This window comes from Poecilia mexicana, unplaced genomic scaffold, assembly GCF_051168715.1.
Source record: "Poecilia mexicana isolate PSO_F unplaced genomic scaffold, ASM5116871v1 scaffold_22, whole genome shotgun sequence".
NCBI lineage: Eukaryota > Metazoa > Chordata > Actinopteri > Cyprinodontiformes > Poeciliidae > Poecilia > Poecilia mexicana.
The window spans coordinates 6802141-6828734 of NW_028263391.1; the positions used below are offsets into that span (position 1 = coordinate 6802141).

The 26594-nt window shown below is 41.6% G+C and overlaps 1 protein-coding gene across 2 annotated transcripts in view; it reads right to left on the bottom strand.

The window, feature by feature from the left end:
• Positions 1 to 95: 95 nt before the first annotated feature.
• The window catches only part of sash1b (SAM and SH3 domain containing 1b), a 63361-nt gene continuing 36862 nt past the window's right edge, over positions 96 to 26594 (bottom strand). The window contains exons 1-18 of one of the 2 annotated variants that reach the window (XM_088002586.1): positions 20898 to 21615; positions 17087 to 17215; positions 15123 to 15173; positions 14738 to 14787; positions 12769 to 12809; positions 12560 to 12646; positions 12337 to 12449; positions 11011 to 11112; positions 10085 to 10214; positions 8714 to 9084; positions 6856 to 6930; positions 6472 to 6615; positions 6257 to 6389; positions 5908 to 6077; positions 5094 to 5297; positions 4214 to 4364; positions 3545 to 3676; positions 96 to 1208 (exon numbers count right to left, since the gene is read on the bottom strand). In XM_088002586.1, the coding sequence (XP_087858712.1) occupies positions 583 to 1208; positions 3545 to 3676; positions 4214 to 4364; positions 5094 to 5297; positions 5908 to 6077; positions 6257 to 6389; positions 6472 to 6615; positions 6856 to 6930; positions 8714 to 9084; positions 10085 to 10214; positions 11011 to 11112; positions 12337 to 12449; positions 12560 to 12646; positions 12769 to 12809; positions 14738 to 14787; positions 15123 to 15173; positions 17087 to 17131 (2625 nt within the window). In that variant the 5' untranslated portion in view covers positions 17132 to 17215; positions 20898 to 21615 and the 3' untranslated portion in view covers positions 96 to 582. Of the gene's footprint in view, positions 1209 to 3544; positions 3677 to 4213; positions 4365 to 5093; positions 5298 to 5907; positions 6078 to 6256; positions 6390 to 6471; positions 6616 to 6855; positions 6931 to 8713; positions 9085 to 10084; positions 10215 to 11010; positions 11113 to 12336; positions 12450 to 12559; positions 12647 to 12768; positions 12810 to 14737; positions 14788 to 15122; positions 15174 to 17086; positions 17216 to 20897; positions 21616 to 26594 lie in introns of those variants that run through there. The other variant, XM_088002584.1, reaches the window with a different exon arrangement.

Sequence of the window (26594 nt, forward strand, 5' to 3'; positions counted from 1 at the left end):
CAGAATAGTTTTGTAGCAGTAAAGTATGGAAAGAATATTTGAAATTGAGATTTTTCTAGAGATTTTACAGAATGTCAGACACTTAGCAAGCGTGATTGTACTTTTACATAGAACATATTTAACAAAGCAAACTTTATTAATTAAATTAATGAACAGGTAAGCTACATGCTACTTACAATAAAACACTAATTGTGGGGAACAGACAGGAAATGAGTCATTTGATGCTGCGGATGACGTCTGGAATCTGTAAGAATCACTAAATTCCTATAAAACATTCATTCATCTTATCTGGGAAGATATATTTACATGAATGTAACAAGCATTCTCTAAGTTTGAAGCTTATGAACCTCGGCGATGTTGAAGGTTTTGCTCAGATGAAATGCTGCTGAGCTGCAGCTGGACTCGGAACGGATTCCATTTTTCCAAACAATCAAAGAAAAGCCACATCCAGAAGCAGCTGCAGCAAAGCCAAAAAATAAAATAAAAAAGAAAGTTTCCTTATTGCACATGTGAAATCTCAACTTCAGCACAAATTGGTTCCAGTTTTAGGTAAACTTTTTGGAACTGGAATCATTTTTGCTCCTAATTTACTGAATGCGTAGAAACCTTTGCATTTCTTTTCATTTTCAGCCGTCGAGCTTCCGAAGCGGCAGAAACGGAGCGACTTGCAGAGACCTGATCGGTGCGTTCGCACCTGCAGGTGGTTTCTGTTGGGAAGAAGTCTCTGAATGAATCTGGCCGACTTAACTTCTCTGGAGCTTGGTGAAACCGAATGCTGCTCCCCGTTTTTTCTTCCCGTTTAGGGGCCAACGCATGACGTTTGTCCGTGTTAGACGCTCTGCACGCAGGCAGAGGGTCTACGGTGCGCTGTGGGGGCCGGGCTGGCTTTGCGGCAGGCAGATCCCAGTCTTTAGGGTTGGGGGGTTTCCTCTCTTGATCTTTCTGGAGAGCTTTTAGGGAGGCGCAGCGCCATATCTGAACGGCTGCCGGGTTTCTTCTAAGCTCTGTGCAGCTGTGACTTCTAGAGTTCAGGAGGCCAAAGCGGTTCTTCTGGAGTCTGATAGACGGTGGAACGGAGGGCAGCGGAGCTTTGGTTTGGAGAGGAGACAGGGAAGGGGAGATTAGGATGGAATCGGGGGGCGGGATGTGACCGGTCTCAAATCCAGACGGAGACCTGTTGATGGATGCAGCGGATTTTCTGATCCGTCCTGGAATAACAAGGGAAGCGTGTGTGGTTCATGCAGGTGTACCAACAGTTTCTTGCAACTTTTCCAACCATTTCCCAACATTTTCTATTGTTAAAGCCACAACTTTTACATATTTTACTTTGATTTTGTGCAACCGACCAATGCGGGGTAGGTGGATGAAAAACAAACATTTGTTTTCAAATAAAAATCTGAAAAACATGACGGATTTGTATTCAGCCACTTTTAATTTGATAACCCTAAAAAAATAATAATAATAATAATAAAAAAGAGCAAGCATGTCTCCACCTCACTCAGCTTATCAGACTGAAACTTAGTGGCAGCAGCATCATGCTGTGGAGACAGGAAAACTGGTTAAAAATAGGAAGAAGGATGGGGCTTTTTTCCCCTCGGCAGTCTGACTTTAATCCTCCAAGATCAAAAGTCAGAATTCTGAAAAAAAGGTAAAGTCTATTAAAAAAATGGCAGAATTCAGAAAAAGTCAAATTCTGACAAAAACAACTAAATTCTGAGTAAAGTCAGAATTTTAAGAACAAAAAAAAAAAACTGAATTCTGAGAAAAAAAAGTCTAGAGTCTTTTTCAGTGGCTGTACTCCTCTTTCATACCATCCAACCTGACACAGTTTGTGTTTTCTAGCTAAGTAAAATCACCAGTAAGACATACTGCTGCATGTCTCACCGTTAGTCAAAAATTCACTTGTGTTGATCCATCACAGACAGTACGTAGAAATACGTGGCCGTAACACAACAAAATGTGAAAAACTTCAAGAAGTGTGAATGCTTTTATGAGAAGCAGAAGAACGCCACAGCTGGAACACGGAGAAGCTGCAAAAGGAAGCGGCCAAGCGGTGAGAGCTGGAATGAACGATGTGTGAAAGAAAAGGCGAGAAGTCCAGTCTGGTGAAGCATGGAGCCGTTTATTCCTCACGCTCAACCATGACAGAAGCCCACTTCAGAACCCGAGCCGCTTCTGGAGGAACCGTCTAACTTTCACTCAAAACGTCACATCAGCTCTGCGTTCTGGTGCATTTTACAAGTTAGTTATACAAAAATGCCACATTTCGACAGACTATGAAGTAAAATACTTTAATTCCACTGCACCAAGCAGCTTTCAGGCACATGATAAAATATTGTGCAACATGACATTTCACCAAACTAGAAAAATATACACACGGAAAGCAGAATCTCAACAGAACGCGGGTGAGGCCGAGCCGACACGGTGACATTCAGAGCGTTTCATCTTTTTCTTTTACAATAAATACAAGCGTTTGTGTTTTAACAGTTAGCAAACAACCACAGTAAGCACGATGTACAGTTCAGAGGTTTACACACAGTCGCAGAACAAGAAACTCAGGTTCCAGGCTCTTGATTCTTCATCGAAATGACATTTGAATTGACGGCAGTTTTGATGTTATTGTGAGATTTTTTCTAATCTGCACAAGTTCAATCTTGCTGCTCTATAAACTCAAATATATTGAAGTGGCATGCTGTGTTATTCAATTTAGGCAATAAAATGTTTATTTTCTTATAAAAATGCATTTATTTTGTCATTTTAATCTTTTAATGTTTTTCTAATATTGTATAAAAAACGGTCTTAAACGTGTCAAAATATTTTTATCCGATTAATCATCAGAATAATAATGAAAATAATCGTTTGCTGCAGCCCTACGTCTCGTTTTGAAAATTCGCTCATGTAATCGTTACGTTTGAGTTGGTTAATAATTTCAACCTAAAAAAGGAGCAGTTCAGCTACTTAAAGTCTGAAACAACAAGAGTCAGGTCTGCAACACTGTATGTAAACTTCTGACCCATCCCGTAGCTGTAAACAGGCCAAGCACTCACGGTAAGTATGTACTGCAATTATGAGAAGAGTTAAGAGAAAGTAAAACAAAACAAGAACAAAACCTCAATTATTAAACACTCTCCTCTCACAGCGGTTCAAACGTCTCTATTTGCAGCGAAAGCAGAAAAGAGCTCAGACCGCTGAGCAGAACCTGCAAGCTGCTCCACATTTAGACCGCTTGAGGGTTTTCAAGGTTGACCTTGAACTTCTAGTCTCATGAAAACAGAAATCCGTCATCGCCGTCGAGTCTTTAGTTTAGCTCTGCGTGACAAAGTGGCGCAGCAGCAGAAAACCGGGGGGATTATGGCGTGGGAAGAAGAGCATCGGCGGTAAATGGTGACAAAGTCTTTCGAGAATAGCGTGAAAGCTGAAGCTGGTGGGTGGCAATGCCAGAGCGTCGAGGAGGAAGAGAAGCCTCCGGAGTGTTTCTAGACCGAGGAAGAGGAGGGCTGAAGGAGAGAGGACAGGGCTCAGAGGCGGGTCAGGCTGTCGTTACCGTTCTCCAGGTTCTCGTTGCTCTCGTAGCAGCCCGAGTCCCGCGGCGAGTCGCCCAGGGCGCCGCGCCGGTCCAGGAGCAGCTTCTCCTGGGACGGTCCGGACTGGGCGCTTCGCTCGGGGTCGCTGCTTCCTGCAGCCACCAGCAGGGGGCAGACAGTCACATTAGCATCTGCATGTGAATATTTTTATACATACACAATTTCCAAATTCAATTTTCCAAATTCAGTTATTTGCTTCAATAATATTTTTTCTTAAAGAAACAGAACTTTACTATAATTACCACATGAAGGAAGGAAGGAAACTTAAGAAATAAAGGAAGCATAGAAAGACATCAAAGACATGAAGGACGGAAGCAAAGAAGGATATCAAAGGAAGGGAGGAAGGAAAGAAAGAAGGAATGATACAGGAGACATGGAGAAAGGAAGCAAGGAAGGATATTGCAGAAAGGAAAGAAGGAAGGAATGAACGACAAAATGAAGGAAAGAATGAAGGACATGAAAGAAGGAAGGAAGGATACCAAAGACATTTGGTGAGAGCTGGAAAATAAATCAAGTGTGGGTTGAGTATTTTTCCTACTGTTTTGTTTTTCCACATTTATTCCGAGTTGGACATTACTTTTTTTCCTCCCGTCTTTGCAGGACTCCTGTCTGCGCCGTTTCAGACCCACCTTCGTACTCCTGCAGCAGCTCCACGGCGGTGAGCAGCACCGCTCTGTGCTGGGGGTCTGTGATGTTCAGCTCGTCCAGGTCTTCCTCCTCCAGCAGCTGGAACGTGTCCAGATCCTCGTAGCCGTTAAAAAGGAAGGTGGGGAGATGCTCCTGCGAAGAGGAGAGAGAAGAGAGGAGAGGAGAGAGGAGAGGAGAGGAGAGATGTTTTTGTACAGTTTGACAAGTCATGAAACTAAATTAATCCCAAACAGATTTCAAAAAGCTCCAAATACAGTTTGGAAGTTTTCTCATGCATTTGATTGTATTATCTGGATTTATTATACTCATTTCTGAGCAAGAAGTATTGCAAACATATAGGAAATGAAAAGTGGAAAAGTTTTTCTTTCAATTAGAAGGCAGAAAGGTAAGTACTGTGAGCCGACCGAGTCTAAACTCAAAATAATTATCTTTTTCGATCAATAAACACACCATCCGTAGGCGCTACCAGATGGGGTATTCAGCTGCATTCATTCTCACACTCAGATAAAATCCAATGAAACAGTGCACTTGACAGCAACACTCTTTGGTGAGGAAGTTGTTACTGGAGGAAACAAAACCTTAACGTTATTTCCAGATTCACTTAGCTGCTTAAAAATTAAGTTAGACGAGGAGCAAAAACTTCAACTGATTATCAATCTCTAAGAACGTTCTTTAAGCTTGGCGTAAACTCATCAGCTGCATGTTTTTCTTGAGTGTGGTCATGTTCTTCTGTGTTTCCCATTTTGAACTGTGGTTACAGTGTGGTTGATGCAGTGGGTGACCCCTTCCTCTTGAGATCCTAGCTTTAGCACCAAAAACTCCTGCATGTTTCTGTTTGTGGCTGCTTGTGGTCACGTTTACCTTCAGATTAATGCGCTCCAGCAGCTCCTCCACCGATGTGGGTTTGGGGTGCCGGGCCTTTCTCCTCCTGCGCGTCTTCTTGGGCTTCACCTCCTCATTCAGAACATCCACGTAGATGAACTTGAAGGTGCCGACTTTCCCGTTGAGCATTCCCATCCAGGTGCCCATCGGGGGCTTACTGATGATGTCGATCACGTCTCCACACTGCAATCAGAGCTTTGGAGTGAGTTTCTTTTGATGTATCGGGTGTTCTCTGTGTATTGTGTGATTTAGGGTGTTTTCACACATTTTAGTCCGATTTGGGACCAAAATTGCAACATTTGTTACATTTTCAGCTGATGCAGTTCACTTTTGTATGCACTGTGTCAAACAATCCAAACTAATTGAAAACCTGCCCACGCAACCATCGCCTCTGGTGGCGCTGCACCAAGAACTACTGCAGAAAATGTCACAAAAACCTCAGAAGAAGACAATGAACGCAACATTTAGTAGAAGAAACAGATTGTAGTGGTTGTATGACTTTTCTTTCGTTGCTAGTCAACGACCACGAGGCATTTCTCCCATTAGCAGTAGACTCTTGTGTTTGTTTTGGTTGTATTTACCCAGAATACCCTGCGTTATAGTCCACTTCCTGCTTTTGCAGCTGTCTCTCTGTTCTGCTGAACCGCACCAGAGTTCACTTCAACTGAACTGAAATTGTGGTTCTTAAACGGACTCGAGTTTGATTCCGCCTTCACGCCTCCCCAAACGAACCGGAGTACGATTAAAGTGGCCCAAACAGGGCTGGTATGAACGCGACCTTATTGCAGTGCACCTTCAGTTTGAGGGAGTCCGTGTCGTAGGGACTCGGGATGAAGTCGGTGTGAACCAGCGCGCGTCCGCAGAAAGGTCCACGGTAAGGCAGCTCGTCTTCTTCTCCGTCCTCCGACTTCACACTTTCTCTGTTGCTGTTGGACGAGTCGGTGGTGCCGACCGTCTGGCCGCCTACGAAAATCACAAAAAAAAAAAAAAAAAAACATCAAGATCACGAGCCTCTATGGGTCAATCAGCAATTTTTCATCTGCTTTCTAACAGATGAAAAATGCTTGGACGATAAACACAACACATCTGGTCAAACAAAACTAGGCAAATCCTACCTAACAGCAGCGAACCAGCTGACTTACTCATGGAGCTCTGGCCGCTGAGGGAGCTCCTCAGGCTTTCCACGGAGCCTCCTGGCTTCAGTTTGGGTTTCTCCAAAGAGTCGGAGTCGGTCTGAGGTGAGTGAGGGCAGCTGGCTACTCGGTCTGGACTCGACTGTGGCAAAGTAGAGCAAGAATAAAGAGGTTATTACCAGAGTTTTTAATGGGTTTGATGACCAAGCTTCAACACGCCGTACCTGCTCGGAGAGAGAACAATGGTATCTCTTGGATATGTGTTTTCTCATGGTTTCCCTCACTGACTTGACTTTTTTACCCAGAGAAATCCGTGACAGCGAGGGAGACTTGACTTCGCTTCTCAAGCCACTCTCTCCATCTTTTGTCTAATTTAAACAGAAAAAGAAGGAGAATGGTTCAATGCCTTGGAAAAGTATTCACACATCACTTTGCTGCATTCCAACCACAAACTCCATTAAATTACACTGGGATGTTTTAAGCACATATTCAACCCTGTTTACCCCTAAACAAACTCAAGCGCAGTATAAATCAGTACACTAACGATTGTAACACAGAAAATGCTAAGGATATATTTAGTTAGCCCCTTTTAAATTTCAGTAACATACAGTGCTGTCGATGTCAGAAGTGACTGTTTGAACGGAGCGACTTGTCAGGTCAAATCCTCCAAAGCTGCAAGCTCTCTGCGAGAAACCACAGAAGAAAACATTCAAAAGTTCAGAGTTTGGAAACAGATACGAGGAACAATGGTCTGTCTGCACTGTACTGATTCAATGTGCAGCATTTTAACATACAAGCAGAAACTAATAGATACACAAGACAACAGAGTCCCATGTCACATAACTGGTCTGGACTGAACCAGGAAGGAAGTAAAAAAATAAATAAATAAAAAATTAAACTGGTGAATGACCAGACAGAAGCTCAAAAATACAATATTTTTATGACCAGTGAACGGTCCTTCAGTCCTGCCAAGTGGTGTGAATCTGACATCCCTTGAATCACAGAAACACTCTCCGGTCTGGAAGCTGTTACCGAGGGCAGGAAACTGGGTGTGTGTGCATCCTTAAGAAGACTTAATGTATCTATAATGAAGGCATTGAAATATCTTAAATTCATGCATCTAAAATCGTTTAGGCTACCGCTAACTAGCTGCTAACATATCTTTGCAAGCTAGTCTCAGTATCTGCGTCTATCATGGGTAAGTGCAAATTTATCGCCACTTGGCTGAACGAAGTTACATTTCGGTGGAGAAATAGGTTTTGTTAAGAAAATAAATTTAAAAAATAAGCTAGTTGTAAAAACTTAACCATATGTTCAATATTAGATAAAATTAACAGTGTCTTAAGAAAATCCACTCTGAATTATATCCATGGTTTAATCAGCATCATCTCTTAAGTAGGATAGTTCTATTGAAACATATTACACTAAGTTGAATTAAAATAACTTAGCTTGTAGCTCTGTATAATTTAAAACACAGCTAGCCTCTCTGTGGACTGAGCAGGCATTCACAGGGGGTTGTGACTGTGTGCGAGTTTAACCTTTTGACCACATTGATAAGATTCAACAGCTGCTGTAAAACAATCTGGTCCTGCCAACAGAGTAGAGCTTCCTCTCGGGACAGGGTCATAAAAAACATCTGTCTGCACTCAAAAGAAAATAACACTTCTTTGATCTTAAAAACAGGTTTTTACTGGAACATAGTCAACTATATTTAAATGAACTTGGCTAAGGACACTCCCCTAAATTAGAATACAGCAGAGAAGGGAAACACGCCCTCCCTTTAAAAGTACACGACCCGGAACCTTAACTTCAGATCCGGGGTTACCCGTGATGCTGTCTCCGGGGAACGGTGCGTCGGTCAAATGGTTCCCCGTAAGTTTGTCTTAGTGTGTGGATGTCTGTGGAGTGAGGTAAATATTGAATTGGATGCGGGTCTGTGATTTTATTGAGTTTTGCCAATTTCATTAGTTGTTTATCTAATAAATGTTGTTATGTTTGGACTTGGGAAAACGTTTCTTTGTCTTTATGATTCAGCTGATAAAATTAGGACATCAAGGAATCCGGGCAGAAGAGAGAATAAAACGAGCCAAAAGATTTTAGTTCTTCCTCTTCTGATTTAAATGAACAGTTTTAACTTTCTTTAATAGTGCTCTTAAAAAGTCTTAAGTTTGAGTTGTTTCATGCAGATACTGATTTCTAGAGTTAGCGATGCTAACTGTGCTAATTGAAATATTACGACCCGGTTTTACTTCTGCGTTGTTTTGCATTGCTCACTCTCACACAGTGTGACGTAACCTCTCTTTTTAATATAAATCAGTACCTTTCACTCATTGCAGGAAGCATAGCAACATTTAGTTTCCAAATATTGATACCGGCAGATCAGAACATTACAATTACCGTATATCAGAAATCAATCAGAATATTCTAACCAACATGATGCAGTACTCCAGTACCACCAGTACTCACTCCATGATGGCTAAGCGAGCCCAGAGCCCGATGTCGGAGCTCTCCGTCGGTCACCGACCGCGCCATTTTGGGCTCGTCTTCGCCGCACCCCTCCGTTTCCGAGAAGGAGGAGCCCTCGCCGGCCTCCGCCACACCGGCCTCCTGGTGAGCGGGGCTCCCGCTGCTCCTCCCGCAGCCCTGCGCTGCCTTCTGGCTGCTGCACGTGTCCAGACTGCTGGAGGACGGGGATGTGGTCAGGCTGTCGGAGTCCAGCTGCTTCTGCAGAGCCGAAGCCAAGGAGTCCAGGGGACAAACCAAGGGTTTCCTCTGCACACCTGGATGCTGGGAGACGCTGCCGTCACCACAGGGTAGACCATCTACGCTCAGGCTCTCTGGGCAAACAAACGTACAACTCGCATGAAAACTGAGTTCTTAGTAGGACAGGGATTTATGTAGAGTTTGCACAATTATAAACGACTACAGTCTGTTCGCTCAACTACACAAATGCTAAGAAACGATGCTCATCTAATCTGACCAGAGGTTTAACCAGAGAAACAACCAAGAGGTCCAGTGGTAACTCAGGAGGAGCTGCAGAGATTCTCAGCTCAGGTGGGGGATGCTCTTAGCTTTCACACCACAAATCTGGATTTTTTTTGTCCACAAGCTTGGTGAGATGAAAGCCATTGTTGAAAGAAAGCAAGGAGAAGTCATGAGAGCAGCATCCTGCTTTAGGGATGCGTTTCATCATTGGGAAAATGCATACATTTTTTTAAATCACAATTTATTGACACAAAATTGTTTTGATTTTATAAATGTGGCAGGGAGCTGGTTGAACTTTGATGACCTCTGGAAACATGTCCTAATATCTTTAAACAAACTATTTGCTGCACAAATGTTTGACACCAGTTTCATTCACTCAGATGGAAGCTGGTCCAAATGTGACGCAAACATGGATGATGTTAAATATAAACAAACGCGGGAGACAAAACAGAACCGGAACCAAAACCAGAGATTGATGAAGAGGTTCAACTTCCAATCACCCTGAAAACAACAGGAGCTACACAGACCTGGCTTAGAGCAAACCATATTTATTTATCTAGAAGAATCCCCTACTCAGATTTCAAACCTAAATCCAATTCAGAATCGCTAATAAGAGTTGAAAGTTATGGACAGACATTTTTGGGAAACTTTGCACTGAAGGATCAACAACGAAATTCAGACTGAAGCTGAGGCAAACCCAGCAGACCTGCAGCTGTACGTGTGGTTTCACAACGAGGACGGAGAGCGAGGGTTAGGTGAACACTTTCACATCACATTTTCACTTGTGAAACAAAAAGGTTCAAGGGTTAGTAATACTTTTATGTGTATGTAAAGAGACAGAGGCTTCAGTACCGTCCGCTGCGAGCCTTTTGGACTCATCTATTCTGATCAGCTTCTTCTTCACTTTCCGAGTGGAGTTGACCAGTTTGTGGAGCCTTTTGAACGTCGGAGATTCCTCCTCATTGTCAGACTGCTCAACAGGCTACAAAAAAATAAAAAAATAAATAATTGTTGATATTTCCATCTTAATTTAATTGAACATTTTCTATTTTTACGAACAGTAACACAGCCTGCCTCTACTTCTTGTTACAGAACATGGTTGCGTATAAATACACTGCAGGAAACCACAGAAGTATTACTGCGCATCAAGCAGATGGCAAACCATTAAGCTACGTGTGAAAGCAAGGCTAAAATCAGGTGTGTGAAAAGGCACGGGTGTGTGCTCGGAAATAACGCCAACCACCGTCTGAACTGGAAAGCCAGCGGCGTGTCTAAGGTCTGACCAGAACGAAGGCAGCGAATGTGACCCAGAATACTCATTTGGAGACAAAACGACAGCCGGTTATAAACAGAAACTTCAATATGAGGGGAAATTAGAGAGAAAACACCAAATGAAGTTCATCAGAAGCAGAAAGGACGTTCAGATGAATCTGAAAAATGTGCCCTAATCGCCCCACTGGTGCATAAAAGAGCTGCGGCGTGCATAACAGTGGCCCTGTGCTGAATCCGGCCGCCTGCTGCAGCACAATGGGGGGTTAGCGCTTTGACAGCAATGAATAGGAGTCCAGCCGGAGCCCTGCGGTTGGGAAAGGGCCCCGAGCTGCAGAGCTTTAGAGGGGCCTCGGTTCACCACCGGGACACGGGCAGAGCCAAAGAGGGGAAGTGCTGTCAACAGCTCAGCAGCCTTGGCAACGGCAAACCAGAGGCGCCGCCGCTGCGCGAGTTAGCGATTCAGAGGTAAACAACGAGCGAGGGGCCTGGAGAGCGGAGAGACTCACGGTGCAGCTGAACGAGTCGTTTGGGCCGGGCCCCGAGGGGTCCAGGGACTCGGGGGTGTCACATCTGCTCGTCTGTCTGCTCTGGGTCTCGAACTCCTTCAGCTGAAAAGAGAGACAGAAGCTTTTCGGTTGGTTCAGTGAGACAAGGGAAGTTTGTCATAACAAGCAGTTAATTAATTAAGCTCATGATTAAATTATAAAAGTCCTGAAGGAGAATTTTGTTTACAGAAACCTCATAAATCCTTTTATTTGTCATTTCTATTGTTTTATTTGTTTTGGATGTTTAAAATGTCTTCCAGCTCCAGTGTTAAATGTTCATTGGAATTGAAAGTTTATTGATCTTTGAGAATCTGTTCTTATTATTATGCTGTTTCCATTATGTTTACTTCAACATGGTCAGAAAACAAGAATATTATCGTTTATCGCAATAAATTCTAGAGCATTTTATCACTCGGAGTCATACAGGTAAATATGGTTTACAGTTCAACAGTGGAGAAGAGGATGGGACACATTTCATTTATGTTTTTAGGTTAAATAAAACATACAGATGCATCTCAATAAATGAGATCTTCAGTAAATTCAACATGTGAAACATTTTTTACACATTGACGTAACTAAAACATTTATTTTTAATCTTAGTTTTGATAATTATTATAACATCATAAAGTGTGAATATAAATGAGCTTAGACAGGATTTTTTAAAGTCCAGACATGCAAAATTACGGCTACGCTAACACTACTGAGCTAACGGTTGTCAGTCCTTCAGCAAAAGATTTGAGCCAAAATGGGTCAGTGCTGGAAAAGCTGGTTGTTTACAGAATACTGGATCAACATTTTTTACAGGAAAGTTGTGTGGAAGGAAAAAATGTGGAACCATGTGTTTACAAATGACTCGGTAACAAAAGTACCCAGGAAATGTGCGCTGTTAAACTAGCATGAGCTTCCACAACACCTCGGCAAGGTGTTGCTGCAAGGATGCAGCAATTTATGCAAAAACAACCCAGATATGGAGTAAAAACACTGCTTTTTATTGATGTTATGGAATATTAAACTTATTTCAGAAACAGAATTTGGAGTTTTGCTCAGCTGCATTCATCAACATTTACATAAAGACATTAAATAAACCACCCTGTCTTTACTGAATCTACATAATGAGTTTCAGTTCTGATCATCCTTGATGATGTCATGTATTTATCTCCACCTGTTTGCTCATTTTAACTTTTTTTTTAAAAGAAACTTTTTTTTCTAACAGGTCTTTGTTGATTATATTGTCTCAATTCACTGTAACTTTTCTATTTTGCGAATACAATATTTATGACTCCATACCCGTGCGAGGGCTTCCTCTATCGAGATCATATTCTCCTTCACCATCATCATCAGCTGAATACGCTCTTCATCGCTCATCGTGACCTCGCTGGCAACGAAGCCAACATCGTCACCTGAAACAAACAAGCGCAGTGTTTGAATCAGCAGGCCAAATAATAAAACACTGAGCTATATTGTTCAATAACTTGTATTAATCACATTATTTTTCTGGGTTTTGTTTTACCTTTTGAAGTCTGGCGCATCACTCCCTTCTGTGACTTGCGGAAACTCTGCCATAAAGACTTGCTCTTTTTCCTCGCATCCCATTTTCCTGAAGAGAAACACGCAAGGAGCACGCCTTTTTAATTTGGCATTAAAAATGAAAACATGATTACGGTATTTACAGGAGGAGTCGTGGAAATCTGTGGACTCCAGTAAAAAAGTTCTTCTTACCTCCTGATCCGTCGTCCGAGCTGGACTTGTGGACAGGAAACCTGAAGACATTAAATCCACATTTAACTTTTGAATTGTTTAGATGTAAAGTCAAACCCCCGACCAGAGCCAGTACCTTCGATCCAAAATTATTCTCTTCATCCTCAATCCCTTTTCACCATTTTCCACCCCCTTATCAAGAAGTCTTGTCTATCTTCTCCACTTACGTCAGATTCACAGAGAACAAGCTCGTGAAAACCCAAAAGGAATCACAAAGGCGCACTGTGCCTCATGACAACAGCAGGGCAAATTAAAGCGGTGGAAGCGGACGAAGCAGAGTCTGTGCTGCTCCGCGTTGATGAACAGAGGTCAGCGCTCTGTGGCCATCGCTGGAACAATGGAGGCTTTTTCTCTTCTGGTTGGGGTTTTGTGGCAGCAGCAGCAGCAGCAGCAGCGTGGCGTCTGAATTCCCCACACACTTTCACACTCAGTCTCTGTCTCTCTGTCTGTCTCTGGGCTCTTTGTTATGCATGACTGTCAGTCCCTCCCTCAGCTGACTGCTGTTGTTTCTGTGCATTTGCCTTCAAACAGATCAGACCTGCTTTGTGGTGAATCAGGCATTCAGGTCAACCATTCTCTTCACAGAATACAGAGAGCAACTACAAGCTACAGAAATAAATAATTGTCTTATTGTATTACTATTTTATAGAAGCCAAATGCAAATTAAGCCCTTTTTTATAGCAGCTGGCTGCATGTTGCAGTTGAGGGGCCTGCTGACCATCACCCTAATCTTTAACTCCACATGCAGGTAATCAGCTGGGCGGCTCGGAAACAACATTACTAAAATATTAGCAACAGCTTCCACATTAAAGAGGATTGATAACAGTGCATTAATGCTTAGCTGTGCTGCGTTTACTGATCAAAACTGGATTGGATTTCTGAGTTTTTGACAGGTCAGATACCAGTGAGTATTGGACAAATTTCTAATCCATCATAGTCAAGGTGGTTTTGCATTTGAGATTTTTAACGTCATTTTATTTTATCTAGGTTTTTGTTTTTATAACCTGTGTCCTGCAGTGTGACAGCTAAAATATTTTCTTTAAAAAAGGCTGCTGTATTTAGATTATATTCTAGCTGTACTACAGCATTCCTCATCACTACTCCTAAAAAAAGAAGCTAGTTTTATGTTCTGCTGTGCATGATTACGTAAAAAAAGTGGATTCATTATTATTTTAGCCTCAAATAAATTCAGCAGAAAGTGGAGATTTGCACAGCCTAGATAGACAAGGACAACAACAGACCTAATTATGCTCCCTTCTTGTTTGGCAGCCAATCGTCAGCTTCCTGAGGTAAATCCCACCAAGAAATTTAGGAATAAAAATAGATTTTTAACTGCAACGTTGGGATTTTAAGAATAAAATGTGAGAAATAAAAATGTCTTTGATTTGATAATTTTTTCAGGCTTGTGAGGTTATTTGCAACAATATGCTTTCAGCCCACTAGGGGGCAGTATGCGCATCTTCTGAGTGGATGTGAAAGTTGAGTAAATTCTGTTGTTTCCCACAACTGCATCCAGATTTAGGATAAGACTGGTAGTTAGAATGAAATGTCTGAACTTTCAGTCTCTCTTCCTCTCTCAAACAATCCTGATCGATTAATCACGACTCTTTGGCATTAGTCATCACCTATGTCCGTTTTTATAAATCTGATTCAGCTTTCTAAGGAAAAAAAAAATGTGAGTAATCCTTATAAGCCTTCGGAAGAGACAATGCAGGGAAGGAAGGAAGTGTGGAGGTTACACAGAAACGCTTCATAAGTGTGACAGCGGGGTCAGCAGGAAGGGGAGGAAACGCACGTGGCCTCAGGCCTGACGGAGATAATGGAGGAAGCCTAATCAGGCCGCAGCCCGCAGATGTAGATCCAGACTGCAGATCCTAGATCTGACCCTCCCTTTACTGAGCGAACCGGTCGTTAACGGTTTTGTTTGTACCTCCTCTCAGTCTCCGGAGTCGATGTGCCGCTGCTGAGTCCAAGAGATTCCTGAAAAGATGAGAATCAATCGATGAGACGTTTAAGAGTTTCAAATCTGAATTCCTGAAGATCACAAAACTATTGCTTCACATTGTGTTCTGATGTGAACCAGCAGCAAATAAACGTCTCATGTTCCGCCTCGTGTTTACATCTGTAAGCCGCAGTTTCAAGGACAGCTCTTCCGCATCCCCAGCCAGTCAGATGTTACTTTTTGGGCTTCTCACGTTGCTTTACCCGGCGATCATCATGACCTGGCGACCCCTCCCGGCCGCCTATCGAGCGGTTTTGTCCTGCTGACGCACAGAACAGGAAGCGGCAGTGTTCTCCTGGGGTCTGACACTCACCTGGAGCTGAGAGCGGAGGTGTGGCGACGCGGCCGCTGAGTCAACCTTTCCCTGAAACGCAGTGGGAGCAGAGGAGTAAATCACAGTGTCATCGTAATGAAACACTTGGCTTGAGGTTCGTCTGGTTTATATGGTCAGTAAACATTTTCAAAGTGTTACTTTAAGGGCTGTTTAATCGCGTCTGAGCCCAAACGGGGCAGGACATCAACACCTACAGGCGGTTCGTTTGTTTTTTCTCTCAGCACCTTAGTTACAGGGGATGTGAAAATAGTACGTTTCTGATAAAATGTCAGATTTTTGTCCTTTTTCCACCTTTAGTGACACAAGCAATAACAGCAAGGCCTGTCACAATAAGCAATAAATTAATTTACCGCAATAAAATTTAAAACATTTAAAATTTATCATTTTTCTCTTTCATCTCTTTCTGCCAAAAACTGGATGACTAAATCTTCAGTCTGGTACTTTGGTCTCAAATAGCTCTTAGTCTCTTATTTTGAAGGACCGTTTTGTTTAGAGACTACAGTATCCATTTCATTTGTTTCTGTTGTTTCCATTTCCTGTGTTAAACGTTCATTACAACTTAAAGTTTATTGATGTTTCAGGATGTGTTCTTGCATTATTTTGCCATCACTTAAAAATAGTCTCAAAATAACATTATCATTTATCACAATAACATCTGGGACAATTTATCATCCAGCAAACTTTGTTATTGTGACAGGCCTCAATCCGCATACAGAATCACTCAAAAAGAAAATATAAAATATATACACAAACAGAATAAAGGATACAAATATTGTACATTAAGGGCAACATCACCGATTCAAACCAAAAATAAACCAATACATTTAAATATTTTAAAAGGGAAAATGTAGAAAAAGAAAAAAAAAACCTCTGCAATAACCTGCTTGCATAAATCTGCACAATCAAATATTGCATTCAGTCTCATTTAGTTCTTTCAACAGCATCAATGGTTCCAGTGAATCTAATTAACACATGCATTTAATTAGATAGTGAAACATGGTGGGGGCAGCATCATGCTGTGGGGCTACAGAATCAAAATTATTCAAATCTTATATCCTAATCAACAAGCAAACTGCTTAATGGGATGAAAACTATTATTCTGGAATGGCCTAGTCAAAGTTCTGAACTAAATCCTAAAGAAAATCTGTGGGGTTACATGGAGAGATAGAAATATCATTTTAATCTAATAGATTTGGCAGATATACAAAGCTGTGGCATTATGAATCATTCCTACTGATGCAGACTGAAATAATTAAAAGGGGCTTCAAAAAAAAAGTATTATTTTGTTCATTTACTTAAATTAGGACAGTGCATATTAATCAAAACGTCAGCAGTTAGCATCAGTGCAATGTTGGAGTTAGCACAACAGCTAAATTCATTTAATTTCAAATACAAGATGCCGTATAAAATAAGCAAATCAGTAGTGTTCAAACAATATTTCAAAGAGTTTTTAAAGCTGGAGAAGGTGCCACATATAAGTTAAGAGTATTAGTTAATTAAGCTAACAGTTTAAGATCGCACATCTGATCAAAATATTACAACTTTTTTTCTTATACGCGTCTCTGAAAGATTGTTTAAAATGTGCAAATTAAATGTCACTAAGGATAGGAAATAGATGTAAACTGTTTTATTACGATTTAATCTGACCTAAAAACACAGAAGCTGACAGGAGTGTGAACGCTTTCCAGAGCCTCTGTGGAAAGCGCTCCACAGAGGAAAATAAATACCCCTCTTTTGTAGTTTATAGGAGAAAATAGCACCCTGCAAAGACAAAACATGTTATTGAGGCTTCTGCTGCTGCAGGCCGTGCATTTATCCCGAGGAAGACATTTAATCTTCTCTGCTACCTGAACAAAGCAGATTTTTCCAGTGACGTCAAACTCTAAAAGAAACAAAAACAAAAAACAACAAAAAGGGAAAAAAAAAGGTTAAAGATTCCTCACCATCTCCATCTCTTGCACTAGTTTGCGTTTCCGTAGCTCCTCCATCCGTTCGCACACGTCGCTGAGAGAGGTGCCGTAGTACTGCGAGTACTCCTGGGCCAGGTCATCAAGGTTCCCCACAGAGCCATCCTGCCACACACACACACACACACACACACACACACACACACACACACACACACACACACACACACACACACACACACACACACACACACACACACACACACACACAGGTGTCACAAAACAGAGGAACAAAATGAATCCCTCTCAGCAGCAGCCGCCGTCGTGATAAGCCATTGTTTGAAACTTTTGCCGCTGTCGGTGGCAAAACAGATAAGCAGGAAGCGGGAGAGATTAAGCACCAGGAGGGCAAAAGCTGTGATAAAGCCTGTATCTTCACCAGAGCCGTCATGTTCCTGCTCAGATGTGACCCCTGCGGGGGAAGGAGAGGCCCCGACTGACGCAACTCCGACACTCACTGTCCTCGAAGCCATCGAGACTCGACCTAAGAGGCCGCAGATCAGCCTGCCGTGAACCACAAGGAGTCGGTTACATAACTCCGCTTCACGTTCCTTCAACTGTGCAACTCAGAGGTTTTGGAGGGTTTATTTTACTGTGCGATGGATTCATTTTTCAGAACACGCTTTTTCTGGTTAATGTGTAAAAATAATAAAAATCAGTTTAAAAAAAATAAAAAGTCTCACTGGTTGATACCGATTCCCAGTTTTCTCTGACATTTGATCTGTTTTTTTTTTTTTCCACAGTTCAGGTGTTCTTCCTATATCATTGGGTTCCGTCCAGCTTTATCATGATTTTATCATGTTATTTTGTGGTACTATTGTGATAATGATAAAAATGGTGATTAAAAAACCACTTACTGTCTTCTTTAGGGTAACTGTGGCTGTGAAAACAAACGCTGCTCTTCCCAACTTCAGTCATGTTTACAAATGTTACTGACATTTATGTTCTTGTGGAACAAACTGGACAAAATGATGAACATAACATTTCTAATAATGTCACTTTGCTTTTGGGTCGTTTAACATCTTCAATGGAAATTGAAATTTTCACAATAAACAATACAATAATGGCTCACACCTAATTGATCCCAGTTAAAGAAATGTTAAATGATCAGTATTAAAATCAACTCCTGATACTTGTAGTCGATGTGCCGTCATCGATGATTTACGTAAAACTAGTAGATTTCTGTTTTTTCTTCAGGTCTGAGCTGCAAACCTCAACATTTTCCTAAGGACTTTGACATAAAGAGAAGAAATGCACCGCAGATTATTGATAGAGGTATTGATTATTAATCTGAGGGTTTCTATACATTTTTTAATGTGAAGCAAATTTGCAGAGTTCTCAAATATCTTTAGTAAGTTCATAAATGATGCAGCAAATATTGTGACAAGAGCCAGATATAAATATCAAAACTTTCAAGACAACAGAATAAGGAAAGAAGGACAGGAAATAGAGAAGAAAAATGAAGAAGGAAGAGAAAAAAACCAACACAAGGAAGAAAAGAAGGTAGGAGAAAAAAAAAGTTAAGAAGGAAAACCAACAAATGACAGATTAACATATGGAAGGAAATGATTAAAGAGGCATGAGGAAGAAAGGAAGGAAAGAAGGAGACAAGGAAAAAAGAAAAGACTGATGGAGAGACGGCAGAAACAAGAAGGAAACAATTGAGGAAGCAAAAAGATAGAAAGGAGGAAGATTGGAATGAGGACGGGTCATAAGACAAGGAGACAAGGAAGAAAGAAAAGGTTTAATGGAAGGAGGGAGGAGGAAGATAAATGGGGACAAGGAAGTGAAGCAGACAGGAGACAGAAGAAAAGAAGGGACAAAGTGAAGGATGAAGGAAGGGCATAATAGGAAGACTGGAAGGATGCAAGGAAAGGAAGAACGAAGAAAAGAGAAGGAAGAAAGAAAGGATATTTGGATTAAAAAATCAACATCAAGAATAAAGGGTGGAAGAAGGAAACTTCTAGGGTCAAGTAAAACGTTTTGCATGATCATTCAGAGCTGGAAAATGTTTAAATCAAATCCACACTTTTCATTTTTAAATGAAATTCAAACAAGCTGCATCAAAGTGCATGGATGTAGTCAATGAATTTATAGTCTGGAAAAAAAAAGCAGCTCCTCTGATGCATTTAATAAACAGGATAAAAATCTGACTTTCTTGATAAGAGGCCTTCTGACCTTTTATCCATCCTTGGAAACCAAAACATAAAAAAAAAAAAAAAAAAATCTCCAGGAAAACAAAACCAAACGGCAGACTATAAGCTCCAAAAACCTGGGAGGCCCTTTCGGACCTCACACACAAACACACGCTGCGTCTGTAATGAGCAGGTACTCCGCTCATAAACCGCCGCACAGATCATCATCATCATCATTACGCCTCACCCTGACGCTTTGCAAACGCTCCCACTGCAGTGGAAAGCGATACTCTGGACTCCGTCGCCTCGTGTCCAGACAGTCCGTGACTGGTCTGACTGTCCAGAAAAGAGAGGCCCATTCATGGCGAACCCGGTTCCAAACGGCCTGAGAAATCCTGCCTGCTGTTCGTTCGCTCAATAAATAAGAGCAAGAGCGGGTCGGCCTGAGGAGCTGCGCGCTGCGCCTGGCAGCAGCCACTCTTCTGCCCCCAACAGCCACCGCTTCACATAAGCAGCCCTTTGTACCCGCAGCCACATGATATCGCAGCAGCCTGGGCGCTTATTCGACATGGTTTGGAGAGCGTGTATGAATCCCCACTGTCCTCCATCACGGATGGATGTGCATCTAGAGAAAACAAAACTGAACAAACAAGTTAAGAGGCCTGAACTCAAGCTTCGGCTGTTTCCGTGAAAATATTCACCCCAAAAGCAAAATCTTTTTTCATTCTGCTCTGGTTTCTAGTGCAAATATCTTGGCACACTTTTATTGAGATGAAGCTAACTTAAAAGTAACTTTCAAGCAAGATATAGGAGCTTGTATCAATCCTTGATATTGATTGAAAAAGTTTAGTTTCACTTATGACGTGGGAAAAACTTCATGCTAGAAGCATAATACTTTTCCTTATCCATATTAACGACTTATTTATATAAAATCAGCTCTTATATCGTGCTTAAAAGCTACTCTAGTATGAATTTGGTTTTTTTTGCAGTGTTTTCTCAGCCGTCTGCAAATGGTCGGTGTTCAGGCCGAAGCTGCAGCCTGACACTTCAGCCACAGAGGTTTTAAAAAGAAGAGTGCGGTGTCACGTTTCTCAGCATCACACAGCGAAACAAAAGCTCTGCAATGCCCTGGGGGTCCAGGGTGTGAGTGTTTGTACAGCTCATCTGACTTGTCTTCAGGAAACCAGGCCAAAGTACCAGCAAATCATGTACTTCAGGATGTTAGGAGACTTTGTCCCTGGGTTTGCTTTCAAAAGAACTTTTCACGATAAATGATTGACTCAACACGGACGGATAACTGAGCATGAATGACAAGGTGGACTAAAACTAGAGATCTGTCTGAGAAATAAATGTAAGGAATGCCACATCTGGATAGATGCAGGACCGGCTTTATGGATTTTGCGTCGAGGATGTTTGAAAGTTACAAAGTTACAGTTTTGTGTGTGTGTGTGTGTGTTAAAGGTTCCCCGAGTCGTCAAAGTGAAATAATGACCTAAAACAGAATCAAATCCCCACGTCAAGCGGTCAAAAAGCACGCACAACATCTCGCTCTGTAGCAAGAAAACTGGTTTCTTCAATGAATCTCCAGAGGAAAAACCACATTCACAGGATCACATTCCAGCACAAAACATAAAAAAAACAAAAACACTCACCACAAACAGGCATCTGGCTGCCAACAACAGCTATCCAGCAGCAGCAGCAGCGTTTAGTCCTCCCACAGCTCTGTTAAGTGAAACGCTCGGCTCAGAAACTTAACTCAGTTTAGAGAGCGGAGGACAATACATCCTGCAGCGAGAGGAGGGTGGAGAGGGGAGACCGATGCGCATAAATTAGACAGTCTGGCTGCGGGGAGGCTGGGGAATTTGCAACCACATATGACGTTGGTTGCAGCTGGGTGGAGCCGTCGACTCGCTCCAGCTGCGGCCCACAGGGGGAACTGGCTGACTCATGGATCTGCTCTTCAAATAAACTACCACCTCAGAGTGCATGGAAGTGCTGCTCCGTTTGCCCCAGCGTACAACTCGGCAGACGATGATGAGGTGAATTATGTGTCAAAAGGTAGGGTTTTGATTTCTGGTGCTTGACATACTAATATAGACAAAAGTAATACTCTTTACTTTAAAAAAAAAAAAGGAAGGTAAAATTACAGAGCAGCGATTCAAAATGAACGAGATAAAACCTATAAATCATCAAACTGAGTCAAAACTAAATCACAATCAGCTTTCCCAGAGTCTCTCTGAGGAGGCAAGTCATTTCAGAACAATTTTGGATACAGAGTGAGTCTTTGGATCCGGGCCTCGCTAAAACCGATGACACTACCAAATACGGATGAATCCAACCAACAAAATTCTTTACATTTTTTCCCCCCAGTTTATAAAAAAATGCTGTACTTTGCTTCAGTGTTAGAAAGATCCCAGGAAGAAGGGACAAGGAAACAGTCCACTTCATGAAACAGAGACGGCAAGAAGAGGCAGACTATGGAGGCAAACATGGCTGTTGTTTGTGAGCATAAAGTTAGCCAACAATGGTTCTTCCTTTTTGTGTGCTCTGACGCAGTCTGTGAATCGCATTGATACAAAAACACAATCAAAACTACATTCTCCAAACATTATTCCCAATGACGACCATATTTTTTTATCCATAACATGCTTACCATTAGATTTAATTTTATTTTTAGGGTTAAATGACATATTATTGTAAGAAAACAGTAGATGGACTTAGAGTTTTAGTGGAATGACAGACTGTGACATCAAAATGATGCGTTGGCAGCTACAATACTGTGGTGCATTTAAATTGTTGCAAAGTGAGACTTTTGGCTACTTCCATTCACTGCTGTTACATTTTATACAATGTAACAGCAGCCATTTACAGTGGTTTGGTGACATAGTCGCTAAAAGAAAATGCATCTGCAGGTTTGAAGTGGTGAATTACAGATAGACTGGACTCGCAATGCAATTTTAAACCTGTGTGGTTTGCCGGTCTGCTAGGTCTCTCAGACATTTCTACTGACTTCCTCTTCCTCACTGGATAAATCACTATGTACATCTTCATGTTATGAACTCAAACTGAAGCCAGAGATTATAAGAATGGCTTCTTATTGAGTCACCTTTGTGTCATGCATTAATGTCCAAATTTAGAGTTTCAAATGCAACATTAAGACGCTTCAGCAACATTTGGCCACAACCACAGCTGATTGAAATGGCCTTTTTCACACTTTTTCCTAACTTAAGACACAAAAGTGAATGTGAATCATAGCAACAAGCCAGCACTGCAAAAAAAACAAAATATTACCAAGTATCTGTGGTCTAATTTCTAGTTTAAACATCTTACTGCATTTTAATCAATACAAAAACTAACTTACAAGTAATTTTTTTCATAAGAAACATGAGCTTGTTTTAGTGGGGACAGTATCTTGTTACAAGTGAAATAATCTGCCACTGAAACTAATAATTTTTTTTCATATTAAGGAATTTCTTAAGCAAACAAGCTCCTATTTCTTGCTGAAAAGTTGCTTTTGGTGTTACTTTGTCCTATTTCAAGTTTAATAAGATATTTGCACTTGAAACTAGACCAAACACTTGGTAAGATTTTGTGTTTTTGCAGCGTAGACGACTGAAAAGAGCAATTTATAAAAATGACAATATATTTATTCTTCCTAGCTGGATGACTTTACTGTTCTATTGCAGTTTTCTCAAAGTTTTAAATTTACCATCCATATAGTTTTAAAGTTTCTAGCAAAGCCTTAAGCTGTGAACTTTGTACTAAGACAAAAACCCAGATTCTGTTGTAGACTTTTTTTTCTGTACTTGGCACACTGATGAGATTTACACCAATGTTCAGCTGGCAGACAGGTGGCCTCACATTTAACCCAAGAAAATCTCAGCATAAAGAGGACTTTGTGGTCAACTGGTTGACTGAAGGCTTCCCAGTTACATGTGCTTTTAAAGCAGTCCAGAGAATAACCATTCCCCACCAGCGCTCTCAATTATAAAACGTGATCACAAGCTATTCGTTTTTTTTATTTTGCCAAATGTGTCTCATCCGTCTAACAGATGTTCTTCCAAAGTACATCTCATTAGGGAGAAAAGGCTCCCTAACTTAACCGTCTAAAATGTTTAGTTTTTTTTATTTTATTTAGTCAGTCTTCTCATACAAAAGTGAACCAACATCTGAGATTTATGTTTCTACGTTCAGGATGAACGTGGCCACACTTAGAAAAACTGTCAGCTCTGTTGTACTGCAAAAACACAAAATGTCTAGTTTATAGTGCAAATTTCCCAGGAAACTTGGAATAACGCCAAAGTAACTTTACAACAAGATACAGGAGCTTGTATTAAGTCAATAAAACTTTAATATGGATAAAAAGTACCAGTTCAATTGGCAGATTTTTATTTTCTACTCTTAACTTGTTTTGAGAGGGGTATTTTTTGCAGTGTGATCATTTTTAGCACAGCATGATACACTGTAAAAAGTCTGAAGATGTCTTTATGCTTAAATGACGGGCAGCAACGACGACGGCTTCATCCTCGCTGAGGTCTTTCCTGCTTGATGTTGTGGGAGCAGGAACACAGTCCTGAGTGCTAAAAAACACCAACCAGTTTATCAATCAGGACATTATTTATGTGCTCTCTTAAAGAATAAGAAACCTTATGTTTAAGATTATTCATGTATTTTTAAAACAAATTAAATGATCAAGAGTAGAAGTATTAGTATCCGTTTCCTCCCTCTTTTCTGGCTTAGGTGATAAATCAAATGTTATAAAGTACATAATTTGTACTTTCTATAATATCCTGATTCCATAAAACACATTTAAGAGAGATGTGAAAAATAATTACCGTTATTACTGCCATTATTAACACAAGACGTGAACAGCTACCAAGCAACCCCCACCTCAGAGGAAACGAGCATAAATAAAAGATACAGTTTCAAAGAAACAGGCCAGCAGTATGTAATCCGCATTAATGTCTGGATGCTGAGCACAGACCCGTATTCATTTGTGTCATCGCAACACACCAGTAGGGGGCAGCAAATGGCTACTTACGTGCCTCTTTCCCAGGTCACGCGAGTGCAGAGGCATGAGGGCAGGAGGTGACGACCGTGAGGTGAAAATAAAGCAGACACTTTGGATTGAGGTGAAAGTGAATGATTCATGAGTACAGCCGTAGGATTTTCTTCCTCTGCTAACCGCTGGCGAGAGTTCACATAAAAAGAGAGGCGCCTTTACAGATACTTGAAGCATACATTATCAGGTTGGTGACCTCGTTTGCTTGCGGTGTTACTCAGAGATGTAACCGGCGTGAGAGTCTTATGTTAAATCATGATCCCGCTTATAGTAATTGTTCCGCTTTAGCGCGCGGACCCCCGACTCCAGAGGGAGGAGCAGGAGGCCGGAAGCAGGAGTCCGACCTCCCGCTGCAGATTAGGCTGAGCTGCAGATGGATGGAGGAGACGGTGGAGGGCCCGGTTCAGCGCGCGGTGCCAAAGGGCCGAGACAGCGCGTGCCAGAAAGGTCAGTTTTCCGCCTGGCTTCACAGCAGCGGGGCGGCTCGTCACCTCCGCGCGCGCAGCGGAGGATGGAGACGGACGCCATTCCTCTCCGTCAGCCAGCCAGCTCCGCTTTCCGTCACAGCCGGGTCTCCTGACTCGGTGTGCGCCAACCTGAGCGCTCATCCGGGCTTTGATCGCAGAGGGCGCCGCTCTGCACTCAGTCCGTGAATAGTTACAAAGCCAGACCCGTAGCAACACTGCTGGAGAGTGACTTCATGTTACAAAGAGCTGGTATTAAATTTTTACTAAGTAAGTGGAATTTAAAATGGCTCAAATTATGTTGAAGGCATCTAATAAACAGCTGCCTGAGCTCATACAGAGCATGTTTTATGAAAGAGAAGGGGGATATAACTTAAACCCAAAGTTAAGGTAGTTTACACACAACAAGAAAGAGTTTTTGTAATTCAATTCATGATGTAAAATTAAGTTAAATGAGGAGTTAAAGTCAAAATTTAATACAATTTAAAAGGAAATTAAGGATTTTTTAAACAAGATATAGAAATATTGGTGAGAGTTTAGCACCAATGTGTTTATGCAAAGTGAAGCTATGAGCGTGTGTAGATATGGAGGCATTTAGACATATAAACCCAGATAAAATGGAAAATTAAGTAACATGTCTTTTTTATATTTTTTATTTAATAATGAGGGTCCATCTGAAAACATGGTATGAGTTTATAGGGTGGGAGTTCATAAGTTTCTTCCTGCTCCTTTTCGATCATGTTAAGATTATTGTGGTACAGAAATATGTGTCTTTTGCATCCCTTGTTCATGTGAGTTTATACTTCTATTGTGTTCAAAACAAACCAATAAATAATAAAAATAAGTTCTGGAGATATGCAACATACTTTCCTCTGGGGAGGAATTTCTAGTTGCTCTCTGCAATCCGGCACCAACAAGAGTTTACAGACAACAGGTCAGCGGTCTGCAGCCTGCGGCTCTGGAGCCCCAAGAGGGTCTTTGGTGATTCAACTTGGTGAAAAATTTGGACACCACTGACAGGCTGTGCAGGCAGGAGGAGAGAGGAGAAAGAAAAAAAAACAAAAAAAAACAGAAAAACTGCCAGGAGCCTTTTGGTAACTCTGGAGAGATCCAGAATCTGGAGATTATGACAAGAAAAACACCATCCATCATGCAAAGCCCCAAGTCTGACTTTTATGGTAAAGTAGCACAAGAATTCCCATTTGCCAGAAACCAGGAACACACAAGCTGGAAGAAGGTGACACCACTGCATGTGTTGGCCTGCGCGCAGAAAGAAAAAAGCAGTGTGATTTCTGTGTGTGGAAGAAATCACACCGACTCCATGGTGAAACAGTGATGGCAATATCATGCTGTGGGGGCAGCCGTTTCTTTCAGGAAAGCTGGTCAAAATTGATGAAAACTTCCAAAAGGCTTCAAAATACGGTTGGTACGGGAGCTGCAATGGTGAAAACACAACAGAAACTCCTGGATATTCTTCACTTCTCGCCGACATTCTGTGAAATTCTACGTTTTATCATTTAGTTTATTAAATTTTACGGTTCCGTCCGCGGTTTCTGCATAGGAGCAGCACCTGTAACTGCTCCTTCTGTCATGAAGTGGGGTTTTGGTGGTGAGGAGAGACGCTGAGACCCAGGTAGATGGTGAAAACAATGATTTAATGAAGATATCTCAGCTCAGACAGTCCAAAGAAGCAGGCAGCACAGTGGAAGGTAGCTAAGCTAACACTGGTAGCAACGACTGAAAACGAGAGCTGACGCCAACACAGGACTTCAGCCAGTTCTACTGTGAAGACTAACGAACAGACACTCAGGACTACACAGTTC